The sequence below is a fragment of the Cutaneotrichosporon cavernicola genome (assembly GCF_030864355.1).
Source record: "Cutaneotrichosporon cavernicola HIS019 DNA, chromosome: 2".
Taxonomy (NCBI): Eukaryota; Fungi; Basidiomycota; class Tremellomycetes; order Trichosporonales; family Trichosporonaceae; genus Cutaneotrichosporon; species Cutaneotrichosporon cavernicola.
In genome coordinates, this window is record NC_083394.1 from 1,593,710 (window position 1) to 1,613,870 (window position 20,161).

The 20,161-nt window shown below is 59.9% G+C and overlaps 8 protein-coding genes across 8 annotated transcripts; 4 read left to right on the forward strand and 4 right to left on the reverse strand.

The window, feature by feature from the left end:
• Positions 1-2,015: 2,015 nt before the first annotated feature.
• On the forward strand, positions 2,016-3,724 carry CcaverHIS019_0206170 (uncharacterized protein; the record flags this gene model as incomplete). The annotated part of the gene is made up of 3 exons (XM_060597648.1): positions 2,016-2,107; positions 2,147-2,261; positions 2,354-3,724. 3 exons carry the CDS (start codon positions 2,016-2,018, stop codon positions 3,722-3,724), a joined length of 1,578 nt encoding a protein of 525 aa, XP_060454521.1.
• Positions 3,725-4,485: 761 nt separating this feature from the next.
• On the reverse strand, positions 4,486-6,994 carry HOS3 (uncharacterized protein; the record flags this gene model as incomplete). Its single annotated transcript, XM_060597649.1, has 5 exons — positions 4,486-5,737; positions 5,775-5,918; positions 5,953-6,014; positions 6,048-6,274; positions 6,307-6,994. 5 exons carry the CDS (start codon positions 6,992-6,994, stop codon positions 4,486-4,488), a joined length of 2,373 nt encoding a protein of 790 aa, XP_060454522.1.
• Positions 6,995-7,405: 411 nt separating this feature from the next.
• Positions 7,406-9,658, forward strand: CcaverHIS019_0206190 (uncharacterized protein; the record flags this gene model as incomplete). Its single annotated transcript, XM_060597650.1, has 5 exons — positions 7,406-7,659; positions 7,833-7,875; positions 7,926-8,067; positions 8,104-8,470; positions 8,506-9,658. The coding sequence occupies 5 exons, from the start codon at positions 7,406-7,408 to the stop codon at positions 9,656-9,658; spliced, it is 1,959 nt and encodes a 652-aa protein (XP_060454523.1).
• Positions 9,659-9,835: 177 nt separating this feature from the next.
• Positions 9,836-11,567, reverse strand: CcaverHIS019_0206200 (uncharacterized protein; the record flags this gene model as incomplete). Its single annotated transcript, XM_060597651.1, has 3 exons — positions 9,836-10,874; positions 10,911-11,067; positions 11,180-11,567. The coding sequence occupies 3 exons, from the start codon at positions 11,565-11,567 to the stop codon at positions 9,836-9,838; spliced, it is 1,584 nt and encodes a 527-aa protein (XP_060454524.1).
• Positions 11,568-12,028: 461 nt separating this feature from the next.
• CcaverHIS019_0206210 (uncharacterized protein) lies at positions 12,029-14,307 on the reverse strand (the record flags this gene model as incomplete). The annotated part of the gene is made up of 5 exons (XM_060597652.1): positions 12,029-13,356; positions 13,392-13,665; positions 13,699-14,016; positions 14,049-14,123; positions 14,161-14,307. 5 exons carry the CDS (start codon positions 14,305-14,307, stop codon positions 12,029-12,031), a joined length of 2,142 nt encoding a protein of 713 aa, XP_060454525.1.
• A 21-nt stretch (positions 14,308-14,328) lies between these two features.
• RPS11B (uncharacterized protein) lies at positions 14,329-15,551 on the forward strand (the record flags this gene model as incomplete). Its single annotated transcript, XM_060597653.1, has 5 exons — positions 14,329-14,354; positions 14,479-14,562; positions 14,800-14,861; positions 15,119-15,190; positions 15,226-15,551. 5 exons carry the CDS (start codon positions 14,329-14,331, stop codon positions 15,549-15,551), a joined length of 570 nt encoding a protein of 189 aa, XP_060454526.1.
• Positions 15,552-16,093: 542 nt separating this feature from the next.
• ARG2 (uncharacterized protein) lies at positions 16,094-18,033 on the forward strand (the record flags this gene model as incomplete). The annotated part of the gene is made up of 2 exons (XM_060597654.1): positions 16,094-16,240; positions 16,402-18,033. 2 exons carry the CDS (start codon positions 16,094-16,096, stop codon positions 18,031-18,033), a joined length of 1,779 nt encoding a protein of 592 aa, XP_060454527.1.
• Positions 18,034-18,205: 172 nt separating this feature from the next.
• Positions 18,206-19,771, reverse strand: LAS1 (uncharacterized protein; the record flags this gene model as incomplete). Its single annotated transcript, XM_060597656.1, has 6 exons — positions 18,206-18,316; positions 18,361-18,538; positions 18,579-18,896; positions 18,935-19,328; positions 19,363-19,540; positions 19,658-19,771. The coding sequence occupies 6 exons, from the start codon at positions 19,769-19,771 to the stop codon at positions 18,206-18,208; spliced, it is 1,293 nt and encodes a 430-aa protein (XP_060454528.1).
• Between the last annotated feature and the right edge of the window lie 390 nt (positions 19,772-20,161).

Here is a 20,161-nt window from a genome sequence, read left to right on the forward strand (position 1 = left end):
GTACTGGTGTACTCGGGGAATTGAGGATCCTGATGTTCCAGTCTCCCTGATCTATCCGCAATGTTCCTTGTATCTCTCAGATGCAGGATGAATGTTGTAACGAGTTCCAGTGTCAGTCCCAGTTCCTCGGTTCCGAAGACGCGTCCAGGTCTGGCATGACATTCCGGGGTTTGGATTGGGGAGTGGCTGATTCAAGAGGCTAACTAGAATGGGGATGAAGGGTGAATGGTGAAGGGTGTAGGGTGAGGTTTCGAGGTCATGGGCTGTGACGGTGATGGCAAGGTATGCTGCTGGGCTACCTGTAACTTGAATAGCCACTGCAGATTCCAACGAGCGGAATAGCAGATGCAGGACCGAACCGATTCGTTGATGGATGGAATCTATCAGCTGCGCCGAACATGCCAATATGTCAAGCCATGCAGTCCAGATCTTTCCGATGTTAGCAAGTGTCTGCTGGATACAAAGCTTGAGAGGACGAGTGGAGGAGAGGGTGGGAGTATGGAGAATAACATGTGATACGTGTGTGTTCAAGTGCCGAAGCCCAGATGCATGATTATCCTGCTACCCTTCTACCCTTCAACCTCGCACTCATTTACCATGAGTTCATGAGCAATTAGGCCCAGACTCGCCTTTGGCCTTGTCATGCGCCACCGACTTTTGATCTCAGCCTGCTAATGATTCCCCTGGCACCTACCTGCCTGGCACATTCATGGTCAATATTAATCACTTTTGGGTGCCATCCATGGTCCATTATTCATGCCACGCCGCCACATACGTACTACTCGGGCCGCACAGAGCTTGCAAAGCAAAGAGCGTTCACACAGCAACACGTCGAGCATACCACACGGCAATGGGGGACAGGCACTCTACTCGGCCACGAATCCACGCGAGTGAAACTCTGTCCGGCATGTCGTGGTCGTCGGTCGTGGCATTTTGGCCATATTTTGACATAACGTGCGAATGTTAACCTTCTTGATACTTGATACACCTCCCTCTGTGGAGTGACGTGTTTATGTTAAGCCATGTCAACTTTTGAGCCAGCCTTTGGCGGCCCGCCTTTTTAGGCGGGGAGGAGTGGTCCCATAGGTCCCGTCCCCGCTGACCCGCAGGTCCAAAAGTGATTAAAGGGATTTTTTGGTAGGTTGGTTGTTGGGAGATTAACAATGGATTCAAGCCTCTCAGGAAGCGCCTCAGGAAATGGCCGTCAACCGCTCATTCTTCAGGGACATCAGGGTTATCCGATGGTTGGTTCCTCCGTTGGCCCTTGATTATACCGCAGCCGCAATCTTGTGACGAAACAACAGTTCAAGGCATGAAATCAGAGGGCGCGTCCCAAAATGAAATAGGAGTACGAGGTGAGCGTGATCGTCGTCAAGGGTAAAGAACCCGTTTGTGACCCAGACTCGGTAACGGGTTTTGATACCTTTTTCATATACCTTTGGTATAACAAACGGGATTGATACGGGAGGATCGAGAAGAGCAAGATCGAGTGCAGGATCCCAAAGACAAGAGGTGGTCACAATCCATCATTTACTCTTTACTTTACCTTACCTAGGCGGGGTAGACGGTACACGACCACAAGCGCCTTCACCCTACTCCTCTCACATTTCTCTGATCACTTTGTCACTCACATCCCGCAACATTCAACCCCTTTCCTATCCTTTTCCTTCATCACCCTTCGTCACCTCTTGAACTCTATCTTGTTACAGTACCAAAGAACACTACAAAGTCTCGCCTTCCCTCCCCTTGACACTGTCCTACAACTTCCCCTCCCTTCTCAGTGTTTCGTGGTCAGCCTCTGCTCTCACCTCCAACAAACTACTCGCCCTCCCACTTGGCTCTTCGTTACCCTTGCCCGTACTTGTCGCAGCTCGCCCCTACTACATACTTCCACACACTCTACACACTCGACAGGTTCGACAGTGTACATCTAGTCGCACTCAAGTTCTTCAACTCTTTGACTTGTTCGTCTTATCCAAAACGCTTCCCCCGGCCTCCACGCCCCAGCGACCACCATGCTTCTCCGGCTACTTCCTACACCTTCCCCTTCTCAGCCCACCCCTCCCACCATCCTCTTCACCCTCCCTTTGCCAAACTCGCCTTACACGTATGTCGAGCGATCCATCGTAACAGCGCTGACATGCAGCTCAAGGGCACTTCCTCTCCCACCAAACCTCCTCGCTCACCGATCCCTCTGTCTCCAAGAGGACATTGAGTGCGGTAACGTGCTTCTGGGCGACAAGGCGACCTGGATTTCTGGCGTGAGTCACCCAAGGCCTAAACGTCGAGCCGAGACGCAATAGACACTCTGGCGGCGTCAATCCCACGTCACCTGCAGTCACTGACTCGTTAGATCGTCGACAATGTGACCTTCTCTCTTCCCCACTCGACAATCCTTGTCCACCTTGTCGACGGCCGTACACTCAATCTCGACCTCTCGGACGAGTGCGTCGCCACTCTCCACCGCGTCGTCCGCGAGGTCCAGCTCAGCTTTGCTGCTGCTGCGGCGCCCCCTCCCACGCCGCCACCAGCTGCATCGCCGGCCGCGTCCCCCCGCTCCAGCATGTCCTCTGAGCGCAGTGCTTGCTCGGGTACCCTCTCGCCTGCATCCGCGGCTGGTAGGCGAACTCCTGGAGCTCTGCTGTTCTCGCTCCTCTCGCCCCTCCTCCCTACCTCGCCCCGCGCGCAGACCCCAGCTCATGTCGCTGCCCACCAGCAGCCCGCTCGGGCCCACCGTCGTCAGGCGCGTTCCCTCTTAGTCGACGCGTACCGTCGCTATGTCCTTCCCACGCTCAAGGAGCGTCTCCCCACCCACTACCTTGTATGGGCGATCCAGAGCGAAGCCGGGTCCAAGATGGACGAGTTTGTCACTCTCCGTGACGACATCTGCCACATGCTCTCCGAGATGGGTATCGAATTTGACCCTACCGCCGAGTGCTCGTTCTCGCGATCAGTCACCCCCCGCTCGCCCTCCATCTCGACTGCCGCTTCCAGCTCCGAGTTTGGTGATGCGACCTCAAACAACGACGAGGATTCGGACCCTTCCTCTCCCACCGGCTTTCTTCTCCGCATTCCTCCCGCACACACGGTTCCCTTGCGCCACCGATCTGCGTACTCGCAGCAAGTCACCCGTGTCTCGGAGCTCGCTGGCCGCGTGGGCAGCATCACTCAACTTGCCTCGCGCTACGAGTGTGAGGAGAACAAGCGCAAGTGGCTCGACCAACTCGACCTCCAGCGCGACGCCGAGAAGGCTGTCCGCCGTGCGTTCTCCAACCGCCTCCTACCAGCCACCGACGCGCGCTCTGCTGTGCCAGTCCGTCGCTCCTCGCTCAGCCAGAGCGTCACTGCCCAGGACATTGAAAGGGCAGCCAGGCAGCCCATTGGCCTTGGTCTCGCCCACATCCCCGAGGACGACTACGCCATCTGCAGCGACTCTGACATGGAGAGCCTCCCAGAGCCCGAGCTCAGTGACGACCGCTCCAGTGCGTTTGCGTCACCAGAGCCCCAAACCCCGACGTACGAATGCGACGACGCCCCGCCTTTGGTGCCATCGCACTCGGACGACTCGCTAAGCGACCGCGACGACTGGGACCGCGAGGCAGCTCCCTCGCCCGAGCCAGAGTTCGACTCCCGCAAGGTGCACGCCGTCTCTACCAATGCCAAGCTTCCTGAAGCTCCAACGTCCTTCGTTGCCCTCCCTTGGTCAGCTCTTGACGTGTTCTAATCATGTCGCTCGCCACCTGTCATGTTTCCTGTCTCTCATCGCATCTACATTGCCATCGCCCACCTGTGGGCTCCGGACTATTCGCCAGCCTGTCTGTGACATTGGCGCGGCATACAATCACCTAGCCATGACCCGAACAATACTCTATCCTGCAAATGATACGGCCGCCATCGCACCAGCAAACATACGCTCTGTGCCGTCGCTAGCTTCCGAACAATTGTGTCTTATGACCGCACGATCCCACTGCATAGAATCCTCGTAGTTGTAACATTCCAGATGCATCGTCAAAGCATCACACTACTGGCTGTATAGACGTGTTGAACTGACAGACTGTACATCCGAATCGTTCCAAGGCAACAGATGCCCCCAAGGGTTGTTAAGTCGGGCTGCTTGGCAACTGTCGCAAAGTGACGCGACGCAGACCCGTACGTACCACGCACACATTCTCGTCATGCCAGGCCCACGATTCCACGTTTTTTTCGGATTGTTTAGCAAATGTGCACAACCAAGGCACCCGGGTGCACTGGAATTTCACTGTGCAGGGTGTGTGCCCACGTGTCGTCGTGTGGTTCACGTAATGGTCTCATCCAGAAATCATTATACTGTAATATCGAATGAAAAAATATATAAAGGCCATACTGTGGTCTAAGAGCTAAGAGGTACCTGTACCGCGCGTTCCGCCGGGAGTGGGAGTGGACCGCGATGGCGCGTACGAGCGTAGCACGTCGTACGTGGCGGGCCGTGCCTCATGCCCTCATTCATTACACACCACTCCCGGCCTCGGGTGTGCCAGAGTATGCGGGCCGGACACCGGGCTGTGCCAAGCCGTTGGGTATGGGCGTTGGATAGAGGGCTTGAAGCTGGGATGGGTGGGGCAGCTGCAGGAATGGCAAAGGATGGGGTATGTGGGGTTGGAATTGCGACGGGTGGGGCATCTGCGGCATGGGCTGAGCGGGGTGGCCAAATTGTGCGTGAGCGTACACGGCAGGATGGGGTTGCGAATAGCCGGCGGATTTGGGAGGCAAGTTGGACATGCGCGTGAGGGTCGGTGGGCGCGAGGGCGGGCCGGGATTTACCACAGGTGGGGCGCGCACTGGCTGTGGTGGTGGACGGGGCTGGACTACGGCAAGTTGAGGCAGTACATCGGATGATGCGGGTCTAGGCTGGACTGCAGGTGGACGGGACAGTTCAGATGGGGCCTGAGGTTGGACTGCGGGCTGAGACGAGGGAGGAGGCGACACGCGAGCTGGGATACGCAGGACTGGCGCATGGTCCGGCTCAGGCGTGCGAGCCGGTATGCGGAGGACGATCGGCTCGACGTCGGCCACGGGATGAAGCGCGTTCTGCGTTCCTGCGGAGAGTGGTGCAGCGCCGGCGGGCATGGGGGCGTGCTCCGTCTTAATATCTGGCTTGTCTGGCGATGGCAGAGAGACTGGGGAGGGGTACGCTTCCTTGGACTCGGCGAATGGCACAGAGGGCGTAGGTGATGTCTCTCGCTCCTTTGGTGCGCTTTTCGGTTTCCGTCGCGGCGCAGGCCGCGGACTCTCCTCCTCCTTGTCCCTTGTTCTTCGTTCACGCAACGTCATCCGCCCACTTGGGGTGGCATTCGCGCTGGGGGCGGCCGAGGGCGTCGGCGTACCATGTTCCTCCCAATGGGAGAGGATGGCATGCGTTCGCGCAATGTGTGGTTTTTGTGCCAGATCCGGCGGGAGGGAACACAGCTTGCCCTTACGCCGTTTCTTGACTGCGCGCTCGAGGAGCACCAGCTCGTCAACACCCCACCAGTCAGGTGATCCTTCGCGCCCCATCAACCCCACTGCGTGGCCTAGCGCTGCGCTAGTTAGTGCGCGGTCACCATACCCGCCCTCGAGGACAGAAATGACTTTTCCGCCCATGTATTTGTCGGCAAAAGTTGCAATGTCGCGGGTGTATCGCGCGTAGAAGGAGGCCGGGACGCGGCGGTCGTGCCGCTGCATTCCCTGGTGCTCGTGTTCGCAAGCGTCGAACCCGGCACTGATGTTAGCTGAGGCTAGGAGAATCGCAAGCTCACGAAATGAAGAGCACCGTCTTCTCTGGGTCAGCTTGCGTGTCGCGCATGAACACGCGCGCCTTTTCCAGCAAGGCTAAGTAAAGGGGGTAGATGCGCTTGTAGAAGTCCGCCTCGTCCTCGTACGGCTGCAGGTGAATGTTCTCACTGGTGTCAGGGTTGTTTCAACGGCGTAGCGTACATGTACTGCCCGTGCGCGGCGAGGCTGATACTCGCATCACCTATCAAGTCGAGGTCGCCGTCCTGCAGTCAGCTCGATTCACTCCATAGGCCCACCTCGCAAGGATACGAGTAGATGTCGTGCACCGATCCGTAAAATCCCTTCCATGTCCGTCTCCGGCCTGACCGTCCCCTCATGTCCGAGGGCGGCTTGCCTGCCGCCACCGCCAGATCCTCGGCATACGAAGCCGCGTTGAGCGGCATAACGAGGGCCTGTGTACCGTTCCCGTGATGGAGGTCAAAGTCGATAATGACAGCCCGGTCAATGTCATGCTGGAGATACGCTGATGTCAGCCGCTAATGTCACACAACTCACCATGCATAGCTCCAACGACGACGTTGTTGACGTAGCAGAATCCGCTGGGCTCATCCTCACCACAGTGGTGGCCCGGTGGCCGGATGGCGCAGAACGCCTTACTCGGCCCGTCATCTGCACAAATGCCATCCACAGCATGACACACGCTCTGCACGGCTCCCTCAATGGCAACGACGCTTCCCGGCCCGAGATAAAGATCACCGACGTTAAGGCCTTTGTCCTGCGGAATCTCGCACCCAGTAGTGCGGATAGTTTCCACCGCCTCGCTAGCCCACTTGAACAGGTCCTTGAGATACGTGCTCTGAGGCATCGCACCCCCACCGCGGGGGAGGTACGGGAACGGCGCGTCGATGGGTGGACTGTGCGCGAGCTGCAGTGCCGGATGGTGCAGAAGTACCTGTCCCGGCCGGGAGGGAGGTACAGGTGGGGGAACGACGGATAGGTGTGTCGGCGTGAGGAAAGAGGAGATGGAGAGCGAGCCTAAGAGGGCGCTTAAGCCGTCTGCGTCGTTGCGCCGTCCATCGGCAGCTTCGAGGCGGGCGAGGGCAGCGGCGAAGCCCAAGAGAACGGCGCGGAGGCGTTCAGGACGCTCAAAGATGTGGCTAGAGTCCTTGTGGCGGATGTACTTGTGTTCGAGGCACGCGGGCTGGATGTGCAGTGCCAGAGGTGGCGTCACAACAGGGGTCATGTTCGCTATGCCCAAGAACGAGATAGACAGTTCTGTGGCTGATCAGACGGCCGCTTTTCATCAGTTAATCAGGTACATACAGGATTATTCTGCTGTGAATGCAAGACAGAGTTGGGATGAGATGAATGGAGAGGAGCTAGCTTAGAAGATGAGCAGTGAGAGATGGGATGAAATGTTTGTGCTGATGCGAGGAATGACCCCGGACCTGTTGGATTAACGGTGACCCACAAACAACATCCCCCCCTGACAGAAGGCCAGGGCGATGGGACGGGAGCAAATTCTCTGCCACCAGCCGTCCACCCACCCCCCCGACTGGCCCTTCCCCCCCCCCCCCACCGCCGCAACGACAATCAGACCGTCTTGAACGGCCCTCCTTCCTCGTATGCATCCACAAACCATCCATCCACTCCCATGCCCCCACTCGAACAACCACTCGACATCAACGGGTCTGGGGTCGGCGCCGCGTCGTCAGACAAGCCCCAGCGCAAGCGACGTTTAGACGTCAACCCTTCCCTCATCCTCTCCACCGAGGGCCGGAGCAAGCGTCGCCGCACGCCATCGCCCCTTCCCGAAACCGAGCCCGAGATGGACCCGCGCGACGCCGAGCGCGCAAAGCACCTCGGCCTGGCACTATACAGCAAGATTATGGGGCTGCGTGATTCGAGGTGAGTTGACATTCGGCGGTGCCTTCTTATCGCGAAATGTTGGGATGTAGGCCAGGGTTGCCTAAAACCCGGCTCATTTATTCGCGACGCGTGATGGAGGGACGCGGGCCGCAGACGCGAAGACAGTCACGACCCCCAGATGTGTGGGCTGTAGGCTGGATGCTAACGCGCAGTGGCGAATCGATGGCAGAGCCCTTTGTAAAGCTACCCAACAAGGTGCGTCCTCCCCATCGCCATCCCATCCACTTGAGCCAGCTGACATGTAGCGCCAGTTCCCCGACTACTACGAGACCATCAAGAACCCGATGTCGCTCGAAATCATCCACCAAAAGCTCAACGCTGGAGGGTACATGTCGCTCTTTGATGTCTGCAACGACTTTTACCAGATGTGGAACAACGCCAAGCGATGTAAGCTTTTCCTTTGCTTACCAAGCTGACATGCAGATAATATGAAAGAGTCGACGTTGTTCCAGTGGGCCAAGAAGATGCACCAGATCACGCGCACCTTCTACGGCTCGCACACGGTGGGGCAGGACGCCAGTGGCGAGAGCGATGACGGGGCATCTGTGCCACCACCTTCACTGCCTGCTGCGACCCCTGTCCCTGCGCGCACGGCCACCTCTGTCTCTGTTTCGGCAGCGCCCTCGCCATCGACAGCTGGGCCATCAACGCCAATGGGCGACTCAATCCTTCCCAAGCTGTCGGGACCTGGGACAGGCAAGAAGCGCGGGAGCTACATGAAGGACGGGCCGACAGTGTACAAGCTGATCAAGCCGTGCATGCGTGACATCAAGGCTGCCAAGTCGAGCGAGTGAGTATGTTGATATCGGCGTTGCTAACGACCAGCGGACAAGATCGCGACATTGCCGCCATCTTTCTCTCCCTACCAGACCGCCGGTCGTTCCCAGACTACTACCGGATGATCAAGAACCCGTTAGCACTCGACGATATCGAGACGAGAATGATGTCGCGCAGGTACCACACGTCAGAAGAGTTCTTCATCGAGGTCGAGCGCATGTGCGACAACGCTATGCTGTACAACGAGGACGAGAGTGAAGTGTGGCGCGACGCAAAACAGATTCATGGGATCGTGCAGCACCATCGCGCGCTCGTCAAGGAACGCCTGGGGCAGCTCAAGATGGGCGCACCAGGTCCAAAGCTGCCGCCCAAGGTGATGACGCCCGTCCACCACAGCTCGCACCCGGCCGCCACTGTACCAACAGCGCCGGCAATCGGATTACCACAGTCCATGATGCACGCTCCGCAGGCGGGCTATGTGTCACATGCATCCTACCCCAACATCGCCTACCCACCACAACATCAACAGCACGTTCCTGCAGCCGCGCCGTCCTCGCAACTGCCACCACTACCACACGGCGTCGTAACAGAAGAGGTAGTAGCGACACTAGACCGCTACCCGTCGTTCGAGCAGCAGGCGTGGATCTCATCACTACCCCCGCTTGCCCTCAACATCTTCCGGCAGATGAAGGAGGCCAATGACGCGCGTAAGCGTGGTGTCCCCCCTCCCACCGTCGAGTCGCGCTCGGCACCTGCGCCAGACCCTGGACCGCTCTCGCCCACGATCAAGGTCATCGACTTTGCATACTCTGATGCGGCGCCTGATAGCGAATCTACAACCCCTGTGCCCCGGGACCCACCGAGCGCGATCCGTCTGCGAAACATGCGCGGCGTCGCGGCGCACGCTGTCGCCATCGCGTCCGCGACGTCCGAGCTCGAGCTCACGGCGTGGGTTGCCGACCCAGCCGACGCCAAGCCTGAAGTCACGCTGCGCGTCAACGGCACGGCGGTCGACACGCCCAAGCTCCTCTACAGCGCCAAGGACAGCAATGAGAAGGACGGCAAGGACGAGGTCCCGGCGGGCATGCGCTGGACGGTGCCCGTCTCCCCGGCGCGGCTGGAGTTCAAGATCGAGGTCGTCGCGACCAAGCCTGGTGCCGGGCCCGAGACGAGCGCCATTTTCATCAACCGCCAGTTCTAGGCGGGGACACTGCATCAGATAGAGTGATTTGTGATACATGTGTAGTCTTGGTGTACAACAATGCATGGTAATGCTAGAGTCTGTCAATGTCCGCCGTTGGTCAGTACACCACCCGTCGTCGTCAACGAGTCCATCGTAGTGTACATATTACGTCTATCTACCAGTCTACCGGTAGGGCTACCAGTGCGGTAGGAACATGGCAATGGGACCGAGCACGAGGCAGGGTATGGCGACAATGAGCAGGCCCATACCTCCGCGGACCGCGCGGATAGTGTACGGCGGCTCCTTGCCATGGCGGAGGATGCGGAAAGCGCCCGCGAGAGCGTCGAAGGGTAGTACGAGGATGTTGAGTGGGATTGGCAGGGGCACTGGAGGCGGGATACTGTCGCTGCTCGGGGGCAGGTATCGCGCGACGCCGGCGGCGAGGGCGCGCCGGCTTGCGTGTCCAATGGCTGCCCCGTACTCGGCCTCCCAAGTCCCGTCATGAAGCTCGTTGGACGGCGCCATAGCTCGGAGGATGGACAGCGCGCCAGAGAGGATGATAACGAGGACGAGTGTGACCAGCAGGGCAACGCGGGTCTCGAAAGGCGCGGCGCCGACCTCGATCGGGCCGCCGCCTTGAGCTGACAAGTCGCGCTTCATGAAACCCCTTACGGCTTCAGACGCTGTGGACGCCATCTCGATGGCGCTGGGAACAGCGTTGGGGCCAGCGCGCCAAACGTTGCCATTGAGGGCATAGGCGTAGAGAGCCCACAATCCGCCGGCGAGGGGGACGAGGAGCGCCGCGGCCTTTGCACCGCGGGCGAGGATTCCCGCGAGCATGATGGACAGTGGGAGGAGGCGGGATGGGAAGAGGAACGGCAGGGATGGTCCAGAGGGGGTCACGATCGCGAGGGCGGAACACGGGATCGAGATGCAGCGGAGCAAGGTCCCTAACTGGGTGGTTTTGCGGCTCATACCGGGCATGCCGGGCATGAGCACACCCGACACGCAGGCCGGGAGCATGAGGAACAGGTGGGCCGTCGAGCTCGGGCCGCGTCTGCGGTTAATCGCGTCGACGAGGATGTGCATCAGGAAGGCCCAGGACCAGACGATCCACACGATGGTGGTTGCTTCCGACGTGTCGCCGCCCACGTCGATGTCTGGGACGAGGGCGGTGACGAGGGTGAGTGCGATGAAGACAAGGTGGGACGCGAGCTCGAAGACGTGGGCGCGCCTGTTGTTAGATGTGGGAAAGGAAAGGAGGACTCACGCTGGCGTGATGGCATGGTCGAGAAGGGCGCGGACGGTGCGGATCGGCGCACTCTGGCTCCGTCTGGAGCGGGACCACGCGCGGGGCAGAGCGGCGCGGATGAGCGGGTGCGCGATGACGGCGCCTGGTGTCGTGTGGTGCGAGAGGAGGGCGGCGACTGGAGTTAGCGATGGGGTGGGGATGAGGGTGGGGGAGGGAGAAACGGAGAGGCGGTTTTGAGGGGAGAGAGGAGAGGGCAAGAAAGGTCGAGAAGGAAGGCGGAGACGTACTGGTTGTATACCGCTCGTTGACGGGAAGTGGGCGCGAGATGAGGAGCACATCGTCGTCGTCTTCGTCCTTCAACTCGTCCCCCGGCGCGCTAACATATTCCAACGCAGCATCAAGACATGCGAGTGCGTGGTCGCGCAATGCGGCGCGAGTACGCACGCTCTCGGATGCGCGGAAGGCTGCAGCGCGTGCACTGCCCCGCGCCCGGTCGTGCCGTTCGACAATGTGCAGCGCATACAGCGTCGAGCCAAGCTCATGTGTAATGTCCAGCTCGTCGACTGGGGGCGCTAGGTAGATCCCGACGCCCTCACGTATGAGCTCGGCAGCGCGGACTTGGAGCGGCCGGCAGGGGTGCGGGTGCACGAGCGCCTGGAGCTCGGGGTCCGCCATTGTGGATTGATGGATAACAACAAGTGGGTTTGCGGATGCGAATGTGGACGTGGATGAGGTCGCAGGACGGAGGATGCAGGAATGCAGGTTGCAGGTTGAAGGTTGCAAGTTGTTGGTTGTTGGCTTGTGGGGCCTGGAAGCTTGAGAGTGGAACGAGGGGCTGTTGCCTGTTGCCAAGTAAGGACTGTGACTCAGTCTACGTCACTCCCCCGCCACCACACCACCACTTCAACCACTTTGCTCACTCAGCCGCCGGCCATCACATCGGCCAATGTTTCCGACCTCGCTAGCGAGGCCATCAAGAACCTCGCATCCTCGGAGCGGAGCGTGCGAATTGTATATATTTGTGTACCACAGCCACCGCAGGGAACAGCAGGAAATTACAATCATCGCCATGCATGCCAATAACGTAAGGGTGTGGCTACGTGGGCTACAACGTGCGGAATGCCCTTAGACACTGTCTATCCGGGGAACGCACCCGGCATCGCGTCGTTTCCTGGCGCATATCCGAAGAGGCCGTCACCGCCACCGTTGCGGAACGTCGCTACAACTTGCTCGTACATCCGCACCAGGTCGCGGACCATGGCCTGTCGGTCCTCGGCATCCATGTCCTCTGGTGCGCGGCCTGCAAACTGGGTAAACGTGTCGCGCACAGGCTCCGCCCACTCGGCGGGGTCCCGGCGAGCATGCTGCCGCACCTCGTCTAAGAAACGGTCCATGGCTGCGCCGTACGGCGCCTGGCGTACCTGCGCGCCGAGCTGGCGCGCCACGGGGTCAAAGTACGCCGCGTCGTAGGCCGTCTGGGCCGAGCTGGGCGGTAGTGGGTCGTAAGCGTGGAACGGCCGACGCGAGATCGCGGGCGGAAGGTAGCCGAGCCAGGACGTGCTCTCCGAGCATAGCACATGCCGGCAGATGTTGAGGGGGATCGCGAGCTCGCCGTCCGCATCCAGGTCACGTGGTGTCTGAGCGATCGCGTGCGCCTCGGCTCGCGCTGCGCGAGCCGCCCCGTCGTCGATATCGGGTAGGGTGGCCTCCAGCGTCCTCTCGAACCAAGACAGCACCTTTGATTCCTTCCACAGTGCCTCGGAGCGCGCCACGTAGATGTGTGCGAGGAGGTGGAGCAATGTCGACGGGCTATCCGTGTAGCCAACCTCGACCTGGAGGAGGGGCTTGGAACGTGCCTCATGCGGGATATTGGCGCCGATCTTGTCGGCAAGAAGCACGACCACCTCGGGAAACGTCTTCATCGCCTGCACGAGCGCTGCAGTGCTCTCCTTGTGCTCCTTGTCCTTCCGGCTATCCTCCTCCTGTCGCAGTGCCAGCGCCCGCGCCCATCCCATACCAGGATATCCGTGCCACAGCGCAGCAGCGCGCGATGTCTCGCGCATCTCCAGCATCTGAAGCAGCCACGAGCCCTGGTTCGCCTTGACGGCAAGGAAGTCAAGCCACAGCGCCGCGCAGTGGGGGTCACCCTCGGGATCGAGCGAGAACAGGAGCTTGGCAAAGTTGAAGGCCGTCACCCAACACCCACGGCGGCCGAGGTAAGAGATAATGCGGTGGAGAGCAGTGAACATCGGCCGGTTCTCCACAAAGTCAAAGTCTAGTCGACAGCTCCCGCTCTGCACATTGAACCCGGGCACAAGACACCGGTCGAGTGCGTACAGCGCGCGCTCGGCGAAGTCGGACGCAGCACCAATGTCGTTCTGTAGCCGGTAAACCTCGCTCATCTGGAGTAACGTGTCGACGTGCCAAGGGTACACCTGGAGGAGCGCCATGAGCTCGTTGGGGTCTGCCGTCAGCTACTACACAAGGCACCCAGCTCACCATGCGATTGCACTGCGCCGAGAAACTGCCGCTCAATTTCCCTCCATGCAGGCGAGTGCTCGAACGAGTACCACTTCTCCCCAGGGTCCGCCTGCAGCCATCCTCGTCTATCGTAGAGGTCCTCGACCTCCTCGGCGCTCAGCTCGCGCATGTTGAGCCCCGCCAATGAGATTGGTGGTGGGTACGTCGGCTTGGGCTTCGCAAGCACGTACCGCACCTTGGCGAGCGCGGCGGCGTGCCGTCTGTTGCCACCCGTCGGTGTGGCAGCGGCGATCTGCGTAAGCCCATGCGCCTGGACACAACTCACGATCTTGGAACCAAAGAAGCGCCGTAACTCGGCATCCGCGTCGAGATTCTTTGGTTCGATGGACAGGAGCGAGCGGAACGCCATGACCGACCGCGGCGCGGAATCTTCCTGTGCGGGACCTGTTGGTGTGGGGTCCTCGCCATACTTGAGCTTGAGCTCGGCGAGTGCACGGTCGACCTCGTCCATTCCCTCGTCGTCCGGTATGGGTGTTCCCTTCCCCTTCTTTCCCCGTGGTGTCGACGACGCCGATGGCGAGTCCGTCTCGTCCAAGAGCGCGGCGGCGGCAATCTTCTTCTTCTTCGGCTTCTTCTTCTTGTTCTGGCGTTAGGTGGCAAATGGGTGAGGCCCACTTTCTTCTTCGCTACAGGTGCAGGAGCGTCCTCGTCATCTTCTGACTCCGCCTCTGGCTCGTCTCCTCCCTCCAACTGATGTTAGCTTGCACTTTGTCGCCTCGAAGCTCACGGCGGCAAACGGGTTAAACGCGGCCGGCGCGTCATCATCGTCACTCTCGTCTTCTGGGAGGTCTGGTGTAGCACTCTTCTCAACAGCCTTTAGTGCCTCGAGCTCCTCGAGCTCGCGCATCTGGCGCTTATTGAGGCGCTTTGACATGGTGCTGCTGTTGTTTGCAAGATGTTGGTTCTCGGCACCGAGCTTGAGTCTTGGTGGAATCAGTCTCAACTCTGGACGTCAGGGTGGAGGTCTGGTGCCTGACTCTCTCAAGCGCCACATATCTGAGGCCTCCGGTGTTTCGGGATTATACCGGGGATCAAACTGCTGAAGCCTCACCCAGAGCTTTTGGTCCCGCGAAATTCAGTGGTGGTTGAACGAGCAGTCCGTTGAGTCCTTTCCTAACCATCAATCCAAGTGAGCACGGCAGCGACAGCGAGCACCGCAGGCCGTCGAACCCGACACCGACACCAACGCGCGCGCGACACGTTGACACACCGAAGGATACTGCTGGAGGGAGCGGTGGACGGCGGCGTACAGGAGCCGTGCAGTCCTCGGGAGTGTCCTGTTTCGTGTCGTGTGGACGCTGAGGTCGAGGTGTCGAGATGGTCTGCGGGCCCGCATGGAGGAGGAGGAGCGCGCGCTAACGAGCAGAATGGCTGAGATCGACCGCGCCTACCGCAAGCAGCACCTCTTCCAGAACGCCAAGTCGAAGGGTGCGTCCAGATTCTTGGAGATGTGTTATGGGTGCTGACGCTTGATTCTCGTCAAACCTGCGCGCTTCTCGTCTACTCGTGTTGAATCGATCCTTTCGCGTCATCTGCGTCTCTCACACACACACCGTGATCCCCACTGCTCCCAATCAACTTTTCGACCATCCCTTGTTCGACCTCGAAATCTGCACCATCCTCGCCTCGCCTCGCTATATGTCCTTTGCGCGTCTCCTGCTTCACTCTCTCGATTATCCCTGCAGGCGGCAAGAAGGTTGCCACCAAGACCCGTCGCTGGTACAAGGACGTCGGTCTCGGCTTCAAGACTCCCTTTGGTGGGTTGTGCGCCAGACGCACGCTGACTCAACAGAGGCCATCAACGGCACCTACATCGACAAGAAGTGCCCCTTCACCGGCGATGTCTCGATCCGTGGCCGCATCCTCTCCGGCGTTGTTCACTCGACCAAGATGACCAACACCATCATTGTCCGCCGCGACTACCTCCACTTCATCCCCAAGTACCGCCGGTACGAGAAGCGCCACAAGAACCTTGCGGCCCACCTTTCGCCCGCGTTCCGTGTTGAGGCTGGTGACAACGTCACCGTCGGCCAGTGCCGCCCCCTCTCGAAGACTGTGCGCTTCAACGTCCTCCGTGTCGCCAAGAGCAAGGCGGCCAAGGGCTTCAGCAAGTTCTAAGCGCTGGAGCGCTGGGCTTGTAGGGAGTGTGTAGGATTTGATGCATATTGGCATTGACGGCTTGGCGTTTGTGGCGAGTGGGTGTGGGTGTGGGAGTATGCGTGTAGGGGAACGGTGGTGTGATATGGCACCGAATGGTGGAGTGAGGAGGAGGAGGAGGAGGAGGAAGAGTAGCAGGAGGAAGAGGGAGAGTAGCAGGAGGGCCGTCCAAGGGTCATCAGTATCTCGAACAGTGGACAAGTGGGCGAGGTCCTCCCTCTTCTACAGACTACAGACGTCGTTTGTCCAGATTAAAGACGATATGATTGAGTAATTCCTAAAGGCGGACAAATGAGATTTGCTGGCAGCAATCGGCGAGTAAATACCCGACATTCCGGCCGAGTCGATAAGTTCAGTTTACGCCTTGTTGTTCCTTATACCACTGCATTTTCTCTCCCATCTCCCATCTCCTACCACCTTCATCTCCTCGTTTCCTTCTTCCCCTTCCCTCCCCTCCTCCTTCCCTCTCCCCCCCTCTCCTCCCCTTCTCCTCCTTACGCAATATGCGTGTGAGCCTACTACGGGCGACGCGTGCGTTTGCGCGTCCGCGCGCACCAAACTCGTCGTCGGCTTACCTCGGCCGCACCCTCTCCGACTTTGGCGAGCGGCTACGCAGCCTGGAAGAAGAAGACCTAGGCCAGACCGATGCGGTGAGCTACTATTCCAATGCAGGTAGGATGGACGAGGACAATATCAGGGAGAGCAACATGGCGGACAAGAGGAAGATGCACCGGGGCAAGCCGCAACAGGTGGAAGGGTGGGAGGCGCGGGCGCGTGGACCCCTAGCAGTATTGAATGTGACTGACAGCAGGAATTTGTTATGAGCATCCTCCAGGCGTCACCGAGCATGCGGGACTCGCGGGGCTACATTGCGTCCTTTGCGCCGCCAACTGCGCCACCAGCCATGGAACTGCCGGATCCCACACCAGCCCCAGGCACCGACGCAGCGACGAACCCCCTCGTCAACAGCCTCTTGAACCCGATTGTGCGCCGCCCGGCACTAGTCAAGATCCAGGGCCCGTTCAAGGACCACCAGCTGGCCAGTGTCGCGCGCGGTATCCACTCGCTCCAGATGCTCGGGCTGGTCAGTGTGGTCGTGATAGACCGGGACGACATTCCACCGTTTGAGCCGCGCGATTCCATGGCAGCCGAGGCACAGCGTACCATGATCCTCCGCGACGTCGAGCGTACCGTACACTTCCTGACGAAGGCGCACGCTGGGGCTCGGCCGATTCTCGCCACGGTCGCGCGCATAACCGACGCTGGAGACGTGTATGTCGAGGCGGAGGGGTTGGACCATATCCGCCGCGCGGTACAGGAGGGCGAGATCCCTGTACTCCTCCCGGTCGCTCTCGACGATGGGTGCCGCGCCCGTCGGATCAGTGCCAACGCTGTCCTAGCAGCCCTCGCCGAGGCGATGGCGAACGAAGCGCCCACGCCGCCCGCTGCACCAGCAACCGCGCGCCCCAAGATGGACCTCACGCCAGCGCGCCTCCTCATCATAAACCGCGAGGGTGGTATTCCATCCTATGCACGCGCCGGCCTCCCGCACTTGAGCATCAACCTGAGCTCGGAGCTTGAGTTCATCGAGCGTCATTGGCAGCCCAACTGGGTATACACGCACCCAACGGCGCTGTCCAACCTCGCGCTGGCCGATACCTGTCTTGCCCACATGCCCAAGGATGCGAGTGCGCTGATCGTCTCGCATCGCTCTTCTACAGCCCTAATCGCCAACCTCATCACCAACAAGCCTGCACACAGCGCGAGCCTGCCACATGCGCTTCTCACGCAGTCCGAAGGCCGCCTGAGTCCCGACACGCCAACACTCGTGCGCCGCGGTCTGCCAGTGAGCGTGCTCCGCAGCCTCGACGAGATCGACAAACCCAAACTCGCAGCTCTGCTGAACAAGAGCTTTGGACGTGTCCTAAACGAAGAAGCGTACTGGGCCCGCCTCGACGCCGACCTCGACTTTGTCATTGTTGTCGGCGACTATGCTGGCGCAGCTGTGGTTACTACAGAGGGCAAGGCAGACGGACTGGACATCTGCTATCTCGACAAGTTTGCCGTGTTGCCGAGCCACCAGGGAGATGGTACCGTCGACTTCCTGTGGGTCGCGCTGCGCGACGAGACATACGGCCTCGGTCTGCTCGATGCCGCTAACCCGTCGGTGGGCAGTTTGTCCGGTATTGGTCGCGGCAAGGACCTCGTGTGGCGTAGCCGCTCAGACAACCCGGTTAACAAGTGGTACTTTGAGCGGTCGAATGGTTTCATGACCAGCCAAGACGGCAAGTGGAAGCTGTTCTGGTGCGATGCCGAGCAACGCATGCGCGAGATTGCTCTCGAGAGTGGCGGCGTTGTGCGCGTCGTTGAGGAGAGCGAGCGCGGGCGCGCGACGGCGTGGGCGCCGGCCATCGAGAGCATCAAGTCGGTGTGGTCGGACTAGTTGGCGAGCAGCACGACGAACGTTCCGCGGGAGAATGAAGGGGGAGAAGGAGGACGGCCTGTCATTGCTGGCGTGCGAGGTAGATGGCGACTTGAAGCCAGTACATGTTTGTAGACATAGATGAGCAACAAAATAGAGTACATGGCATGCAGCATTTCACATGAGTGTCTAATCACGCCCACATGCCGATGGGACAAGGGTGCCAATCCTCGGCCTTGTGCCAGCCAGGGATCTCGTCGCCATTGGTGGTCCTCTCCTTTGTCGGCTCGACGTTGCGCCGCAGCTGGAGTCAGCATTTGTGGGTCAACTTTCAGATCCGTCACTCACCTTATCCTCCAGGGCGTCGAGGTTGGCCTGCATCTTCTCCAGCGCTGTGTCAGCATCGACCTCTTCCTCGTCAATGTCGAGGCCTTCGAGCTCCTCCTCCTCCTCTTCGCGGTCAGGGAGGAGCGTCTGGAGCGAAGCCAGCCCAGCGCTGTCCAGCAGGCCGTATACCCGTTCCAGCCTGGCGTCAGCTCCAGGGCTTGTTACTCCAGCTGACTCACACATCGTCACCGTGCACGAGCTCGCGCGCGAGGCGGACCAGAATGTCCCGTTTCGCGTCATCGGGAACGCCGAGATCGCCTCCGAGCCAGAAATGAAGGAGCCAGGTGCCAAGCGTCCAGCGGTAGGACGCGAGCTCCTTACGCTCGTCATCATCCATCTGACGGTGGCGGGGAGCCGTCTCGAGGAGGGCGCTGGTAAGAGTCTCGGCGAGAACCGAAGGGGTATTCTCGTGCAAGCTCATAAGATGGGCGAGAAGGGGGGTCCAGACGAGGAGCGCGTCCGCTGGCGGTGCGGTCGCTTTCTTTCCTGGGCGCTTCCTGCTGTCAGCTAAACCGATCGCTGCAGTTGGACTCACTTGCGCGCCACGGGCACCAGACCAACCCGAACGATCGCCTCGACGGCATCCTCGAGCTCCTCATCCTCGAACTCGCGCTTCAGTCGCTTGACAGCTCGTCCGCTAGCACTCTCGATGCTAACATCCCGCGTGCGTACCCGCTCCTTCATGACCTTCTTCCACCTCCCAACCAGGGTCTCGGAGCGCTCGCGGCGGCCCCACCCCTCTTCTGCGCCATGATTGAGCAGAGGGACGAACGAGTACGTGTGCAGGTACGCCACGGCGTCCTGGAGCGAGCGGTGGAGGTGCTCGAGGGGAGGAAGGTCCTCATGCGTCGCGCGGTGGCGGAGGGCGACGAGCCCAGGGGGAAGGTTGAGCTCCGCGGCGAGGTGGGAGATGGGGCGTGCGAAGCCGCCTGTTGTTAGCTCAAAGGATGACCATCAGCTCACCTGTCTGGAGAGGGTCGACCATGCCGTTCACAAAGCGGATCAGGGCCATCGCGTAGACCATGCGCTGGGACTGGGCGAGAGGAAGAGGGGGAGGGTACGGGAGGGCGAGGGCTGACACGACGGCGTGTAGGAGATGGATGAAGGCAGGGCAGGAAGGAGAGGAGATGTAAACACTCATCTGTGGTTAGCGACTCTTGCAAGCAGCTCTGTCAGGAGGCACAAGTAACTGTTGGAGGTAGGAGGGCCGGAAGGGGGAGGTCGGGGGAAGTGTTGAGAAAGGAGTAGAAGAACTCACCCTTGACAAAGCGGCCGCTCGACTCTCGTCATTCGCCGCAGGGGAGAAGAGGAACTCGTACAGCTCGCCGAGCTCGGCCTTGGACGACCATGGCACACGACGGGGTTGGCGCATGGCGGACAGGCGGAGGAAGGAAGGGTAGAAAAGAGAGAATCGAAGGGGTTCAAATCGTGCCTAACAGGGGGTATCCCAGACACTATCCCGTTCTTTACTCCGTGTGCGCTGCAGTGGCGAGCAACGTTGTTGTGATGGTGAGCGAGATCAAGTGGTGGTGGACGGCTCAAGTGGAGGCCGCGCCAAAATGTTGATCTGGCGGTGCCTTGGAATTGATTCCGCCAGTACACTTTATGAACCGCTGCATTTTGACCTGTGCACCGAAAGCCCTGGGCATAAACAAGCAACGTTGTTCGAGTCTCGTGTAAGCCGTGAGTGCGGCGGTCTGGATGAGGGTACAGTACAGTTTTCTTAATATCGGATTATACAAAGGCTACGACATTCTCAGGG